At 48.1% G+C, this 17,961-nt stretch overlaps 1 protein-coding gene across 1 annotated transcript; it reads left to right on the top strand.

Moving 5' to 3' along the window:
• The first annotated feature begins 1,664 nt into the window (after positions 1-1,664).
• On the top strand, positions 1,665-14,795 carry LOC144605585 (Fc receptor-like protein 5). Its single transcript, XM_078421016.1, has 7 exons — positions 1,665-1,738; positions 3,171-3,485; positions 5,757-6,077; positions 10,076-10,396; positions 11,676-11,724; positions 13,684-13,774; positions 14,382-14,795. The coding sequence occupies exons 1-7, from the start codon at positions 1,690-1,692 to the stop codon at positions 14,421-14,423; spliced, it is 1,188 nt and encodes a 395-aa protein (XP_078277142.1). The 5' UTR covers positions 1,665-1,689; the 3' UTR covers positions 14,424-14,795.
• Positions 14,796-17,961: the final 3,166 nt, after the last annotated feature.

Genomic DNA, 17,961 nt, shown 5'->3' with positions numbered 1-17,961 from the left:
ATGATCAGCCATGATCACATTGAATGGCGGTGCTGGGTCGAAGGGCCGAATGGCCTACTCCTGCACCTATTGTCTATTGTCTATTGTCTATTGTACTTTAATCTTATATGTTCAAACCATATCTTTCTTTAGATTTATTTTTTCTGCAATGCTGACACTTTGCTCGCGCTGCTGAAACAAGGATCTTCCGATTCGTATCTCTGAACCGCATCTTGCGACCAGCTCGTTTGAACAATGTTTGCTGAGCTGTGTTTGCAGAAGTCTTGGGTCAAAGGCGAATGAAGACAGAATTAAATAGTTTTGCTGCATCGTCGGTTCCTCTCTGCAGCCTGTTAAGTTGGGCAAGTAAACAGGAAATAGCTCCTAACAAAAGATCATTTACCGAGGGTCGCCAAGGCTGAGCAAACTTCAGTGGAGGTCACGTCAGTGTGTTACACCGACACCACGTGATGCATAACATTGCCACAGATGTACATAACCCGAATAAACTGCACTGTTCCCCTGAAAGCAACACACCCAGAACAATACCCAGCAGCAGATATTAGGTTATAATATAACGCAACTATTTGTGTACAGAATGAAATTAATCGTTGCAAGCAGATGTACAAAGTCAGCAAATGACATGTACATGAACACAACTGCAAATTTATAAGCTCTCTATTGCAAAGAAGACAAGTTAACAATTTAATTCACCGTGCATATTCTACCTTGCTTTAACTGCACTACGTGTATCACTTCGCCCTTGTTTCAGTTACATTACAGGTGTCAGTGACATTCCACACCCCCCTTTCCCACCTGATCTCCATCCTGTGGTACTTCCACGCAAAATTCTTCACAGTCCACTTCCCCATTAGTCGTCATTTTCAAAACATGAATATCATGACAATAGTATTTCAAAGTTTGAATGAAATAGTTGAACCAGAGGGGAGAGGGTCAAACTCCTATTAACCTCAGCTGAGTTCAGGTGAAACGCCCATACTTCCTTACGCCAGCTTCCTGATTTTGCCCCTTGTCAACAGCAATATGCCAAAACAAAGATTCCAAATGTTTATATTTTTGATCTGGCGTTCCACGTACAAAACCATCATGAGGGAATGATCCGAAAATAAACGTTTCTACTCTTCTAAATGTCATATTTTGTCTAATGTATCATTACATTAAGTTTCCCGACCCGAAACGTCACCTCTCCATTTTCTACAGAGTGGCTCGCAGAGTTGCTCCTGCATTATTTTGTCTATCATGATTGCCACCACTGTTCAGTGTTAACAGACTCCGAGTACAGAGATACCCGCCGCTCCACCCTTACGGATACATCATACTTGACGAAGCGGTCCAGGCAGCTGCAATACCAACATGTAGCGGGCACTTGGACAGGTCCATGGATAGGAAAGGTTTGGGGAGATATGGGTCGAAGGTGGGCAAATTTGACTAACTTAGATGAGCACATTGGTCTAACGCATTGGGGGAGAAGGGCCTGTTTCCGTGCTGTGTGACACTGTGATCATCTGACCTATCCATTTGCTAAATATATCCCAGAGCCTTTCACACGATAACGTGTCGAGCTGCTACTGGCTCAATGTGGTTCACGATCTGAGTTCCTGTTGGCATCTTCCTCATTGCTATTTGAGCGATGCGTTTTCATCTGAGAGAGAGCTGAGCGACAGGGAGACCAGTGCTGGCCTTGTTACTATGGATAAAACAATGTGGATTCCTATTCTCCTCATCATTTCGCTGCCCGGTGAGTGAAAGCTTGATCTAGATATTCCAATGATCAATGTTAGTTGGGGTTCCGTGCACCCTTTCCACAGCAGAGATGGTTAAGTATGTGTAGACAAGTAATGGGGGAAATGGATCGCAGTGCATTGTGGTGATGGATCTGAAATCATGTTTGAATATCTAGACTATGTTCGTAGTTTAACCACTGTCGACACATGGTCTAGTTGCATCCTAACGATAGTTTATAGGTATAAAATAGCGAATGAATTTGGAGCAGATAGTCCAAGACACCCGGACCGAAGGTCAGAGGGGCCAACGTCATCAGGAAGTTAATTCTACACTTTAAAAATGTGTTTCCAGCTGAGGTGGGAGTGGGGATTGTGGACTCATTTCGTCAGTTCCAATATTCCTTGCATTTGTCCAACTCAACTCTGTCGCAAATCCAACAGTTCCGCGGGGTCTGAGACTGAACCACTGTCCTCGCTCTATCCACCCACCCCCAACTCTCCCTCCATCCTCTCTCCAATCCGCGGCCCGGTCGTGCTCAAAGGTCCAGGGCGAGCCGGGGTCATTGGGAATCGACCCTGTCCCCGATGAGCAACCGGACATTTGGCTCCCAGTTCAGTTTAGTTTGTTGTCACGTGTACCGAGCTACAGTAAAAAGCTTTTTTTGTTGCGTGCTAACCAGCCAGCAGAAAGACAATACGTGATTGCAATCGAACATCTTACAGTGCATAGATACATGAAAAGGAAATAACGTCCAGGGTAAGTTAAGCCAGCAAAGTCCGATCAAGGGTAGTCGGAGGGTCATCAAAGAGATAGATAGGAGTTCAGCACCGCTCTCTGGTTGTGATAGGATGATTCAGATGCTTCATAACAGCTGGGAAGAAACTGTCCCCAAATGTGGCGGTGTGCGTTTCCACGCTAGTAACGCTCTCCCGTAAGGGACCCGCTTTACTCCAATTCGTCCGCCCTCTACCCTCAGTCAGGGCTATGCAAAGGCAGTAGCGGCGGTGAATGTCCAAACACGGGTCCGGCCCAGTGTTGGTTGAGAGATGATTGTTGGCAGCGCAGCGGGCCGCAAACGCCAATGAAATAGCAAAGTTGGGTCTTTCTGTCGGGTGAGAGGCCGGGCACCGCCTGGGATTGTTGAAAGGCAGCTCCTGCAACACTGCCGCGCTCCCTCAGTGCCGCACTGCGATGCCAGCACAGTTTCTTCTCAGGGATCTGGAGTGGGAAGTGAACCCAAATTGTACTGACACGGGGACAGAACGCTGACACAACTGGGGCAAAAATAGCAGCGACTGCACTTCAGACCGGAGACATTGGCCGTGAAGGAATATGACACACCATGGAACGATTTACGTTCTCTTTCGTGTAGTCTTCAAATTGTATCTATTTCCATTAAACAGTTAATTGCCTCTCAAATCTGAAAGTTTTTCCTTCCGTTTCAGATGCACTGTGTGCAGAGAAGCATGTAAAAGGAGTTGTGGGAAGAGCGATCACAATCGATTGTCCCTATGTAGCAGAGTACCGCTCAAACACAAAATACTGGTGCCATGGGTGGAGTCAGCAGTGTAGCGTTTTAGTGGAAACTCATGGACAACTTGCACGGAGAGGAACAGTGTCAATCACACAAGACCCGGCACGAAGTATATTTACTGTGACTATGGAGGATCTTCGCTCCGGAGATACGGGATGGTACAGCTGTGGAATTACTAGACCTGGCGTCGATCCATTGATTAACGTCCATCTCCAAGTATCTGACGGTACGTTTCTCAGCGATTGACTTGACGTCTCCACTAAAATGCCTGATCCATGTTTTCTCCGGGAAGGGTCAGGGCAGCACCGATATCCCGAGGCTCCGCAGCAGTGCAGAGACCTGCGGGGAGCGGGCGGGGGTGGGGAAACCCCACTCATGTTGCTCTCATCCAGTGCGGGCTCTGTCCCACTGAGCGGCCACCCACTTCAAGTAGGATGCTCAGCACATTTGCCTGCCTCTCAACTGCATGACGTCACCCTGCATCTCAACTGCATTCCCACTCAAACTAATAATCCGACAGGAACAGATCAGTGAGAAACAAGTGTTGCCCGCGGTCTGAATACCCGGAGAATCATGAAAAGGGAATCAGTCCCCAGAGCTCAAGAGACTGCGTTCGGTCGGTCCTCCCGGAGCAGACCAGTCCGCTCCCCGCCCCCACCTCAGGCGTCAGTCCGTCCCTCCCCACCCTGCGCTCTCTCTCTCTCTCTCCCTCTGCCCCGTCAATGCCCCCACCCCCTCCCCACCCCCAGCAGCCACTGTCCACCCACCCCCCAGGCTGCATCTCCACCCGAACATTTGCCCGGTGGTAAGCAGAATAAACACATCTTGCGCTCCATCAGCCGTCGCACACAGCACATAATCCTCCGACATTTTCGCCACATCTTTCCATCTCCACCTCTTTCTGCTTTCCGAAGAGACCGTTCCCTGCGCAACTCCCTGGTCAACTCGTCCTTTCCCATCCAAACCACCCCCTTCCCAGGTATCTTCCCCTACAACTGCAGTAGATGCAACACCTGTCCCTATACCTCCTCCCTCTACTCCGCCCAAGGACTCCAACAGTTTTTACATGAGAGGTAGAGGTTCAATTGCAACTCCTCCAACCTAATCTACTATATGCGTTGTTCCAGGTGTGAACTCCTCTATATCGGCGAGACCAATCGCAGACTCGGCGATCGTCCCGCTGAACAACTCCGCTCAGTTTGCCTCGGCTGATGCCACTTCCCGATTGCTAAACACTTAAATTCACCCTCTCATTGCCAAACTGACCTTTCTCACCTGGGCCTCCTCCGCTGTCAGAGTTAGGCCAAACGCAAATTGGAGGAACAGCATCTCATATTTCGCTTGGGCGGCTGTTTTATGCTTCGTTGTCACCTTCCCTTCAGCTGACAATGATCCAGTCTAAAATTTCCTTTAGCATTGTCACCTTTGATCACTTGTTTTCACATCTTACCCTTCCATTTCTCTTCTGTCTCCCTGTCCCATGACTCTTAGGCTGAAAAAGGGTCTCGACCCGATACGTCACCCATTCCTTCTTTCGAGAGATGCAGCCTGCTCCGCTGAGTTACTCCAGCATTTTGTGTCTATCTTAAAGGGATTGCAATTATTTATCGCCTTTATATTCCAAGGCATTGAATAAGGTTCTGGGTACATTGCTCTTCATTAGTGAGGAGATTCACAACATAATTTGACATAATATGATTCCGACGTGCAGATGTTGAGTCCATACTTTTGGAATCGTGTTCAGCTTTAGTCTCTCAGCTCCAAGAAAAGATGGACAGAGTGCCGAAATGTTTTAGGCCTGGACTGGGTGGCTTGGACGCAGGGAGAGATTGGACAAACTCAGAATTCATCCCTTGGTGTGGAAATGATTGAGCTAGTAAATGTATCAATCGCGAGAAGCATGTTCATTTTCCCACGATGTGTGGAATCAATAATTCTAGGATATTGGAAAATGGGAAACATTTAAAGAGGGGGGAATAGTAAGGTGCCATTTACCGTAATGTTTTGTACACGTAAATGGCCGAAGCTGAACACAATTTTCCCAAGTACGACCTCAACAACATATGTACAAGTGAAACATATCATCCCAACTTCTGTTCTGAGGGGCAACCTTTTCCTCACTTTGGGTGATATGTAAATTGACCTGCTGTCAGAGGAAGTTGTTGAGGCAGTTAGAATAACTTTTTTGAAAACACATTTTGGTCATATGTGTAGATTGGAATCATTGCGAGCGATAGGGGAGAAACGTGGACATATGGAAACGGTCAAGAAGGACATGATGTTCGGCATGAACGAGCGCTTGTGAAGAGCCTCTTACGGTTCTCTATAACGCTAACGTTCTTCGGTTTCTGGGCTTCGCACACTCAGAGAGATGGAGATGAGCTGGTGAGATATCAACTGGACGGTTCGGACAGAGATAAAGTGCTGCTGTGATTTAGTAAGTGTTGGGTTTTTAACTGTTCACACAAGTGTCTGAATGTTTGCTCCATTCCCACAGAACCTGTCTCTGCTCCTGTGCTCAGATATCCGTCACCACCAAATGGCTCACGTCTCGGAGGCTCAGTGTCAGTGTCCTGTGAGTCTGCCCGTGGATCCCTTCCCATCCGTTACACGTGGTTTGAGAAGAACGAATATGGGGATCCAACCATCTCGAATAGCAATCAACTGGATCTGAGTTGTGAAATCCTCCGAGGACAACACCGTCGATATTATTGCACATCCTCAAATGGTCGTGGGACAAAACCCAGTGAAATACTCAACGTGAAAGTCTTCAACGGAGCAGGAACGTGCAGTTATGTGACAGAAATCACCAATACAGGTGAGTGTTACTTTCCCGTGGGAATACTGTTTCACAATTCCTCTCGTATCCTTGTAGCTACTGTTTTCACCTTGTGGCGATGTTCGTGGGTTTCTAGGTATTTGGAGACGGCGTCATTGTAGCCACCGTGAGCTCAAGGTATAAAATGCGAGAGTTTCTTTGGGGAACAGACAAAAAATTGCCTGTTGCTTTCACCTGGGGTGTGCTGAGCTTCGAAAGGAGAGAAAGACCTGTACTTATCACAACGGGTTGAGTATAATCCTTCAAATATCCGACTTCTGCCTTTAAAATGAATTTCTGGCTGCCGCTTGAGATCTCACAGTCACTTTGAGACAGAGAAAGCAACCAAATTCATTCTGTTTGGATCCATCGTCATTTATAACCAAGTATGTACAATTTCATGATCACGACAGGATTAAAAACGGGTTAATCTCTACAACATCACCATTCACACACCTCATTAGTGCCACAGTATCGCTATCAACATTTTTATACAAGGACATTTAAAAGTTATTGATCGTGACACTGTTGCACTATTGAAGTGCTTGAATGTTGGTATTGTAGAATTGTGGCAGAGTTTTTGATTTAAAGCGGATTAAAAAAACAGCAGATGCTGGAAATGTAAAACAAAGAGAGATGGTGCTGCTGTATACTGGTACAGTGAAACCAATAATTGTCCGATGATTTATCTGATTTATCTGATCTCCCCTTCCCCGCCCTCCCTCCCTCCCCCTTCCCCTCCCCATCTTCATCCTTCCCCCTTCCCCATCCCCCTACGCTCCTCCCCTACCCCTGCCCCTGCCCCCTGCCCTCTCCCTCCCTCCCCACTCCCCTCTCCACCTCCCCTCCCCATCCCCTCCCCCTCCCCGCTCCCCTCCCCCCATCCCGTCCCACTTTCCCCTCCCCCACTCAATCCTCGTCAACCCCCCTTATCCTCCCTCCTCCCCTTCCCTCCCTCCTTCCCTCCCTCCCCACATCCCTCCCTCTCTCCCACTTCCTTCAGGATGCAGAGAAGGTTAACAAAGATGTTGCCATGACTTGAGGGCCTGACCTACATGGCGAGGTTGAGCAGGCTAGGACTTTATTTCTTGGAGCGCAGAAGTATGTTCTTACAGAGGTGGACAAAATCATGCGAGTGTGGCGGCTCCCAAGGGTCGACTGCGGGCACTGTGCCCACCTCCGGCAGCTCTTTCAGCGGCTCAGCGAGCACGGGTTGGCTATCAACCTCGCCAAGTGCCGCTTCGGCGTGGCCACAATTGACTTTATCGGCCACCGTGTGTCTTCGCAAGGCGCGGTTCCCCTGCCGGACAAAGTCGACGCCATCCGCCGGTTTCCCCGTCCGTCCTCCCTCGGTGCGCGGTCTGCAGGAGTTCGTCGGCATGGTGTCGTTTTATCACCGGTTCCTGCCATCCGCGGCCCACATCATGCGGCCGCTATACGAGCTGCTGGCGGGGAAGCCTAAAAACGTCGTGTGGACCGACGAGGCGGTAATGGCACGAAGGAGGCCCTGGCTCGGGCTGTGCTGCTGGTTCACCCGCGGGAGGATGCCCCGACAGCCCTTACAGTGGAAGCCTCAGAGACGGCGATTGGTGCCGTACTGGAACAACTGACGGACGGGGGTTGGCGCCCCCTGGCCTTCTTCAGTCGGCACCTCAACAACGCCCAGAGGAAGTACAGCGCTTTTGACCGCGAGCTCCTAGCTCTGTACCTGGCCGTGCACCATTTCCGCTATTTCCTGGAGGGCCGCCCGTTCACCGCATACACGGACCACAAGCCGCTAAAGTTTGCCCTGGCAAAGGTCTCCGACCCGTGGTCTGCCCGACAGCAGCGCCAGTTGGCGTACATCTCGTAGTTCACCACCTCCATCCGCTTTATCGAGGGGAAGGAAAACCAGGTGGCCGACGCGTTGTCTCGCCCCGCCATCAATGCCGTTTTAGAAGTGGCGCCCGGCATTGATTATTCTGCCCTGGCGGAGGCCCAGCTAACGAACGAGGAGATGCCCGCCTACCGGACTGCCATCTCTGGCCTCCGCCTCGAGGATGTCCCCATCGGCCCCGGAGGAGCGACGATACTGTGCGATGTGTCGGCAGGTCAGCCGCGCCCCATCGTCCCAGCCATGTGGTGCCGGAGGGTGTTCGACGTGGTCCACGGGCTGGCTTTCCCATCCATCCGGGCGGCGACCGCACTGGTAGCTGCGCGGTTCATGTGGCACGGTCTGCGCAAGCAGGTTGGCCACTGGGCCCGCACATGCATTCCGTGCCAGACGGCGAAGTTTCAACGCCACGTCCGGATGCCACTCCAGGAGATCGGTCTACCCTACGGGCGTTTCGACCACCTGCACGTGGACATTGTGGGCCCTCTCCCGCCGTCCCGGGGCATCGCACACCTCCTCACGGTGGTGGACCGCTTCACACGGTGGCCGGAGGCCATACCGCTGGCCGACACAGCCACAGCTACATGCGCTCGTGCGTTGGCTGCGCACTGGATCGCTCACTTTGGGGTGCCGGTGGTCATCTCATCGGACCGGGGGCCACAGTTCACCTCTAAGCTGAGGTCGGCCATGGCCCACATGTTGGGCGTGCGGCTGCACCACACCACGGCCTATCACCCGCAGGCAAACGGCCTGCTGGAGAGGTTCCACCGGCAGCTCAAGACAGCGCTGAAGGCGCGACTCTCCAGCCCCGACTGGATGGACGAGCTACCATGCGTCTTGCTGGGCATCCCGACTGCGCCAAAGGAGGACCTGGCTTCATCATCAGCGGAGCTCGTATACGCGTCCCCGCTCACGGTGCCCGGGGAGTTCGTGCCCTCGTTGCCGGGGCGAGAGGAACCACCATCATCCACCCTACAGCACCTTCGAGAGAGAGTTGGCAAGCTCGCAACGGTGCCGACGTCCCGCCATGGGACATTCCGCCCTTACGTGCCATCGGCCCACCGGGACTGCGCCTTTGTGTTCCTGCGACGTGACGCCCACCGGACACCACTCCAGAGGCCGTATGAGGGCCCGTACCGGGTGCTGGAGCACGGACAGACAACCTTTGTCTTGGACATGGGGGGCCGGCCGGAGGCCGTGTCAATTGACCACCTGAAGCCGGCCCACTTAGACATCGACCAACCGGTGTAGGTTACCCAGCCTCGGCCACGAGCTCGCCCACCTTTGCGGGTCCCACCACCTGTCCCTCCAACTGTCCCTCCAACTTTGCCTCCGCCGGCCCCTCTTTCGACCGATTACCGTACGCGGTCCGGTCGGGTTGTGCGACCACCAGTGCAGTTCGTGCCTCCGGTTCTGGGGGGGGGGGGTCCAGTGGCGGCTCCCAAGGGTCGGGCGATATCATACCACTACCGACCCCTCGGCACGGGAATGGACCAGTCCAGGGGGGCGGTCCTGGACTAGGTATATAAGGACAAGGTTTTGGGCGCGAAGCTATCCCAGCAGACTCGACCCGTCTGATAACTGCGTAATAAATCAAACGCCCCAAAATACCCGGCTCCTTGACTTTATTTCGGGCCTCTCTCGACGCGCCACACGAGGAATACATCGAGTAAATGCACAGTCTTTTGCCCAGAACAGGGAATCGAGAACAAGAGGACATAGTTTTAAGATGAGGGAAGAATGGTTTACCAAGCACCTGGGGAGTAACTTTTTTACACAAAGGTTGGTAGGTATATGAAACATACTGCCGACGGAAGTCGTAATGGCAGGGACTATCGCAACAAAGTACAAAAAAATTGGACAGGTACATGAATAGGATAGGTTTAGAGGGTTAAGGGCCAAGCAAGGGTAGGTGGAACTACTGTAGATTGGGCGTGTTAGTCAGCACGGACAAGTTAGACCAAAGGGCCTGTTTCTCCGTTGTATGACTCGATGACTCTATGTAGATAGATGGGTCAGATTCCAACCTGGCGGCTCTGGCAGAGATACAGAGATGGTGGATATTGGCGAGTGTTTGATTTTTAGATGTTCACTCAGTGAGTGACTGTTTGCCCCTTTCCCACAGAACCCGTGTCTGTTCCTGTGCTTGGATTTCCGTCACCAGCCAATGTCTCCTGTCTCGGGGGCTCGGTGTCAGTGTCCTGTGAATCGGTCCGGGGATACCTTCCCATTAGCTACAGCTGGTATGAAAACATCCCAGCTGTGGATTCAAAGATCTCAGACAACAATATACTGGATCTACATTGTCAATCCTTCAAACACCAGCACCATCAATATTATTGCAAAAGCTCAAATCAACGTGGATCAAAATCCAGTGAAATGGTCAACGTGTCCATCTCCACCAGTGGCGTGTCCTGCAGTTTTCTCGTGAAAATCAACGGCCCTGGTAAGTAGTGGAGGGGATGAGGAGCAGAAGTGGAAGTGGGGTTAGGGTGGTTCATAAGATCATCAGTGATAGAAGCAGAAATAGACCAGTGAATCATGGCTGATCTATTTTCCCCTCTTCACCCCATTCTCCTGCCTTCTCCCCATAAACCCCGACACCCTGAAATCCATGCACGCTAATTAATTATCTTATCAAGATTAAAACTGTGGAATTATGGCCCATTCGTCAATACCTGGATGCTGGGTTCCAGAAATAGATTTCCTAGTGCTGGTGTTGGCCAGCTTCCTGGCTAGAACTTCCTCTTATGTTTACACAGCTTTAAACTAGGTTTGCAGTAACATCTGTCCAAGCACTTTCACATTCCCGCCATCATCTCCACATGACCGACACACAAATATTGGAAGGGAACAGAAATTATCGGTAAATGTGGCCACTGTTAAGTGCTAGAGGACTGTATCAGCTTTGGTCCACTGTGTTAATTTTGCCCATTAAGTACCATCGATACTAATCCCATTTACCAGCCCCTCATCCACAGTCTTCTCAGACTTCACAATGAAAGTGCCTCCACCATCTAGGTATTAAAGTATTCCCTGCTCAGATACCCTCCATATATTCTACTCCTTAACCCAACCGTATTTTCTCCACTTTTACGCACATCTGCTGTACTGATTTCCCACGAAGTACCCTATCTATGTTGCTCATAGCTTTGCGCACCTGTAATAGGTTCATCCTTCCTCTCCTGTGGTGGAATAAAAACCCCATCAATCCAGCTTCTGCTCCGAACTGTAATGTTTCATCGCAGGCACTACCCATCCTTTAGTTTACTTTAGAGATCCAGCGTGGAAGCTGCTGCCTTTCACCGATGCCTTCGTTCTATCCTACTCACAAGGGACAACTTACAGAAGCCTATTAACCTACAAACCTGCAAATCTTTAGAATGTGGGAGAAAAACGGAGCACTTGAAGACAACCCACGCGGTCATAGGGAAAACATACAAACTCCGTGCAGATAGTACCCGTAGTCAGGATTGAACCCGGGTCTCTGACGTTGTAAGGCAGCAACTTGACCGCTGCGCCATTGAGCCGCCCTACTGTTGGCGACCTGAGTTGTAACCAGCACTCCTGCTGGTAATGACGTCTCCCACTTGGTGCAAATTACACTGAAGAAATATTGCCCTGTCTATTAAGCCTATAAACCCCTTATATCGGACAAGCATGCTCTCTTGGTCAACTGCAAGTGAACAGTAATGACACTGATTTTTAATTCCATGTTCCAACAGGACTTGAATATTCTTGTGAAACTTTGAAAAGATCAAATTATTCTTCAAGGTAAACTACTCTGCTTCCAATCAAATGTACCATGTGCTAATTGCTGGTGTTTTGATTGGGATTGCTTCAATTGAGAGAAAGTTGCGTCTTCCGTTCACTTGCATTAAAAGCCCGTGAGAGTATTGATCTAAATGCACAGTGACACAGCCAGTAGAACCACAGCCTCACTAGGACAAGACACTGGACGTCTACGTGTCTTCTGCATATTTTGCCTTTCATTGTGTAGGAAGCATTTGTAAATGCTGGTTTAAACTGAATATAGGCACAAAAAACTGGAGTAACTCGGCGGGTCAGACAACATTTCTGAAAAAAATGAATAGGTGACGTTTCGTGTCGAGACCCTTCTTCAGAGTGAGATTCAGGGGAAAGGAACCGAGAGCGATATCGACGGTCATATAGAAAGATATAAAACAATGAATAAAAGATATGCAAAAAAGTTACGATGATCAAGGAAACGATCCATTAGTAGCTGTGGGCTAGGTGAAAACGAGTTGTACAGACAATGAGACACTACAAGGCAACAGTGAAATACGTAAAACGACCAGAGTGGAGGAGGGACGGAGAGAGAAGGGATGCAAAGATTATTTAAAGTTAGAGAAATCAATTTTTATATAGCTTAGCTGTAAGCTTTCAATGCGAAATACCTAGTGTTAACTTCCTCCAATTTGCATTTGGCCTCGCTCTGAGAATGGAGGAAGCCCAGGACAGAACGGTCAGTGTGGGAATGGGAGAGGGGGAGGGGGTTAAAGTGTTTAGCAACTGGGAGATCATATATTCCCAGGTGGACTGAGCGTAGATGTTCAGTGAAATGATCGCCCAGTCAACGTTTGATTCTGCTGATGTATAAGTGTCCACACCCGATACAGCAGATGAGGTTGGAGGAGGTTCAAATGAACTCTGCCTAAACTGAAAGGACAGTTGAGGTCCTTGGGTAGAGTTGAGGGAGGAGGTATAGGACAGATGTTGCATTTCCTGCATTTGAAGTGGAAGGTACCTGGGAAGGGGATGGTTTGCATGGGAAAGTATGAGATAACAGTTCAGAAGAATGAGAAGAACTTCGTTGAAACATATAGAATAGTGACAGTCTTGGATAGACTGGATGTGGAGAGGATGTTTACACCAGTGGGAGAGTCTAGGACTAGAGGCCATAGCCTCAGAATTAGATGTTATTTTGGGAAGGAGATGAGGAATATTTTCTTTAGTCTGTGGAATTCTATGCAACAGAATGCTGTGGAGGTTCCTCCATTTGCTGCTTTTCAGAGGGCGTTCCCAACAGTATTCACAATGACCGCTCCATCACGAACCTCATCCCATGCTGTGAGATGAGTACAGTTGCCAAACTCAAGTATTGCAGTTTATCTTTTCTGTGACTTGCTCTGGCGTGGTGCTGACAGGAAAATGTATATTGAATTATGGGCTAAGACATCCCCCTTGATATCACGTGGCATCACCATGCATTTGATGGGGTCATGCAGCAAAACGTCGCTGTCGCAGAATGTGAGAAAACAGTCTTGAATCAGACCGAATACAGCGAGCTGAGTTAACTGACGCTCTCACACACATTGAACCATCAAACCATTAAAAAAATATATCCCTGAATATTCCATCATAATATAATCTTAAAAGTAGGAAGACTTTGTTATTTATCTTATTACAATTGAAATAGATCTGACTTTCTATCACACTCATATGTTATGCTTGCGTTATGAAATAAAAACGTTAATAAAAGCCACGCCTATATGAGCGAACCTTTGAACATCATAATTGTTCTCACCGCACCCCCCCCCCCCCCCCCCCCCCGCAGTCTAACACCCGTTCATTCTCCCAGATCTCAATTGGCTCTCCTGCTTTGCCCCGCTCCACTCCACCAAGATTAGGAAGCAAATAACAGGTAAATGTTTGAAAGATAAACCGTCTCGTTTCCTCCCATTGATACTGTATCTCCTGCCCTTTGCTCAGTTACATCGCATGGACTGTGGGGCGCTGGCTGCTCTTTCTCCTGCTTCTGATCTGGAGTATCTCAATCGCGTTCTTCACAAGAGCCTCTAAGGTAAGTTTTAATGTCATCGTGTTCATAAATTATAGGAGCAGAATTAGGCCATTCAGCCCATCATGTCCAACCCGCACTCAACCACAGCTGATCTACCCTTCCCTCTGGACCCCATTCTTCTGCCTTCTTCCCATAACCCTTGACATCTTTATTTATTAAGAATATGAAAATCCCCGCCTAAAAAATATCAATTGGCTTGGATAGATATAAAAATCCTCGGCTAACTCAGCATCTCCGATAAGAATTGACCTGGCCTCCATAGCCTCCTGTGGGAATGAAATCCATAGATTCACCACTCTCTGACCAATGCCATCCCTTCTCGTCGCCGAAAGTATCCAAGCGGTTTCCATTAATTCATTCAAATATCCTGTCCATTGATGAACACATAAACCGTGCACGTTTTCATATCCTGAAGTCAAACCAAATTTCGATATGGATGATATCACGAGGTTTTGTCAGGTTGTGCGTGTGCAGGGTGGATTTCTGTGCCTGGTGTGGATTCGTTGGGGTCCACCTTGCAGACAGCATTGTGTTGGGAGTGGTCGGGTCAAATAAAGCGTGGTTCCCACTGTCAATGAGTCTGATGACTTCACATTGTCTTTTGCAGAGACGCGATGAATCAGAACCTGGCCACTCGGCCCACGAATGAAGACTCCTAGCTTGCACCAACAGTGAGGGAATTCAGCACCGCGATGAAATATTTAGGCATCATCCTGCTTTGTCAACTGATATCAATTGGACAGAATATATGTCTCTTGCAATTCAATTAACTATTTCATGAAAGTGTCTTCAAAGCAATTTTTCAAACTTTCCAAACCATATCTGTTTCCAAACCCTATTTTCCGCACTGATCTTAATTTTTCTCACCTCTTCCAAGGTTTCTTTCGTCACCTTCGAACCAATGTTTTAACCTTTGCATGTTTTCTGCTGCTCCAGAGCCTGACACTCTGTTAAACTATATTCTATCCATTTAACTTCCTGGAAAAAATGTTTTTTTCACTGATTAATGAGCACCACTGCATCAGAACGCTTCTTAATAAATTGTTATTGTCAATGAATGGTTTGTCTAATTTGTTTTGTTTAGACTGCAACTTTAGTGTTGAAGAACAGACTGCAATCAGACTGCTGGATATTCCTCCTTTTGCCAAACGTTAAAGGCGTTTAGGAAAGACAATCAATTAATGTTTCAGACCATGCTATCCGATAAGAACAAAATTATGCCACGACATTGTTCTGACTATTTGCCTTATTGTTCTCTCCACAGATGCTGACTGACGCGCTAAGCACAATCAACATCTGCAGATTTCATTTCCGACATGCAACTAATTTTTATGTAGGAAGGAACTGCAGATGCTGGTTTAAACTGAAGGTAGACATAAATTGCTGGGGTAACTCAGCGTGACAGGCGGCATCTGTGGATCGACCAGGTAGATTTAGGTGGACTGAGCGGCGGTGTTCAGCGAAACGATCGCCGAGCCTGCGCTTGGTCTCGATTTCGGCGAACGTTTCGCTGAACACCTCCGCGCAGTCCTCATAAACCTACCTGATATCCCGGTCGCTAAACACTTTAACTTCCCCTCCCATTCCCACACTGACATCTCTGTCCTGGGCATCTTCCATTGTCAGAGTGAGTCCCAGAGCAATTTGGAGGAACGGCACCTCATATTTCGCTTGGGCAGCTTACACCCCAGCGGTGTGAACATTGACTTCTCTAACTTCAAGTAACCCTTGCTTCCCCTCTCAATCCACCCTCCCCCTCCCTTCCCAATTCTCCGATAAATGTGACTGTCTCCGACTACCTTCTATCTCTCATTGCTTTGTGGATACCTTCTCCCAGCAAACAATGATCTATTCTAAATTTTCCTTGATCAGCATCCCCTTTGTCTCATTTTCACACCTTACACTTCCTTATCAAAATATCTCCCTCTCCGCTGACTTCAGTCTGAAGAAGGGTCTCGACCCGAAACGTCACCCATTACTTTCATCCAGAGATGCTGCCTTTCCCACTTTTTGTACAACTATTGTTTTCTTGATTGGGTGATTGAAATATACAACATGGATACAGACCATTTGGCCCACCGAGTCCACGTCAACCTGCAATCAACCCTTTCACACTAGTTCTATTTTATCCCACTTTCGCGTCTTTTGAGTACAGTAATATTGCTAAATATTTTAATGCTGCAACGAGTTATTTATTTTATCCGCCGTGCAAATAAGTTAAAGGACTATCAATAGTGGAAAGTCCATTCGTGTGCAGAACAAATGGTTGAGTTGCAGCTTGCAAAGTACGAGACGTGAAACTGCAAATACATTGTGTTGCTTTTCTCATTCTGACTTGTGACTGTAACCCCGCCCATGAAAGAACCATGAAGAATGTTGCTTCAAAATAATAAATTGTGACCTGCAATAATGGAGTAACAACATCAAGTTCGGAAACAGTCAAGGATTGCTTTTGGTAAAATGTCCCACTGACAAAGATAAATATTCTCCACACAGTCAGCGAGGAGACGAGAAAATTAGACCAGAGGCTGCTTTGAACTCATAAACCCCCAGGTCAGGGATATCCGCGGGGTGCTGAGTAGCCAGAGATACTTGCAGATTCTGTGTCACACTGATGTTGCCTGGCCCGTTCAATTCGAGATCGTTTATGTTCTAATGGGAGGAATGATCTTGAATTGGAGCTTTTAACAAGTGCAAGGCATCCCAAAGTGCCTGTCAGATAGTTAGAGGTAAACGGTCTGAGATGCCACAGATAGACACATAATTCTGTAGAAATTTAGCGGGACAGGCAGCATCGCTGGGGGAAGAAAATGGGTGACATTTCGGGTCGATGCCACCGTTGTTTTTAGAGATGGTACTGGCTTGGAATGTGACTAGGAAAATTGACAGGGGAGAGCCGGTGGATGTGGTGTACCTCGACTTTCAGCAAGCCTTCGACAAGGTCCCACATAGGAGATTGGTGGGAAAAATTAGAGCACATGGTATTGGAGGTAGGGTACTGACATGGATAGAAAGTTGGTTGACAGACAGAAAGCAAAGAGTGGGGATAAATGGGTCCCTTTCAGAATGGCAGGCAGTGACTAGTGGGGTACCGCAAGGCTCGGTTTTGGGACCGCAGCTATTTACAATATACATCAATGATTTGGATGAAGGGATTAAAAGTACCATTAGCAAATTTGCCGATGATACAAAGCTAGGTGGCAGTTTGAACTGTGAGGAAGATGCTATGAGGTTGCAGGGTGACTTAGACAGGTTGTGTGATTGGGCGGATGCATGGCAGATGCAGTTTAATGTAGATAAGTGTGAGGTTATCCACTTTGGTGGTAAGAATAGGAAGGCAGATTATTATTTGAATGGTGACAAGTTAGGAAAATGGGACGTACAACGTGATCTGGTGTCTTAGTGCATCAGTCACTGAAAGGAAGCATGCAGGTACAGCAGGCAGTGAAGAAAGCCAATGGAATGTTGGCCTTCATAACAAGAGGAGTTGAGTATAGGTGCAAAAAGGTCCTTCTGCAGTTGTACAGGGCCCTTGTGAGACCGCACCTGGAGTACTGTGTGCAGTTTTGGTCTCCAAATTTGAGTACGGATATTCTTGCTATTGAGGGCGTGCAGCGTAGGTTTACTAGGTTAATTCCCGGAATGGCGGGACTGTCATATGTTCAAAGACTGGAGCGACTAGGTTTGTATACACTGGAATTTAGAAGGATGAGAGGGGATCTTATCGAGACGTATACGATTATTAAGGGGTTGGACATGTTAGAGGCAGAAAACATGTTCCCAATGTTGGGGGAGTCCAGAACCAGGGGCAACGGTTTAAGAATAAGGGGTAGGCAATTTAGAACAGAGATGAGGAAAAACATTTTTAGTCAGAGAGTTGTGAATCTGTGGAATTCTCTGCCTCAGAGGGCAGTAGAGGCCAATTCTCTGAATACATTCAAGAGAGAGCTAGATAGAGCTCTTAAGGATAACGGAGTCAGGAGGTATGGAGAGAAAGCAGCAACGGGGTACTGATTGAGAATGATCAGCCATGATCACATTGAATGGCGGTGCTGGGTCGAAGGGCCGAATGGCCTACTCCTACACCTATTGTCTATTGTCTATTGTCTATTGTCTATTGTACTTTAATCTTATATGTTCAAACCATATCTTTCTTTAGATTTATTTTTTCTGCAATGCTGACACTT

This window comes from Rhinoraja longicauda, chromosome 24, assembly GCF_053455715.1.
Source record: "Rhinoraja longicauda isolate Sanriku21f chromosome 24, sRhiLon1.1, whole genome shotgun sequence".
Classification (NCBI taxonomy): domain Eukaryota; kingdom Metazoa; phylum Chordata; class Chondrichthyes; order Rajiformes; family Arhynchobatidae; genus Rhinoraja; species Rhinoraja longicauda.
This window is presented reverse-complemented; position numbering and strand designations above follow the sequence as displayed.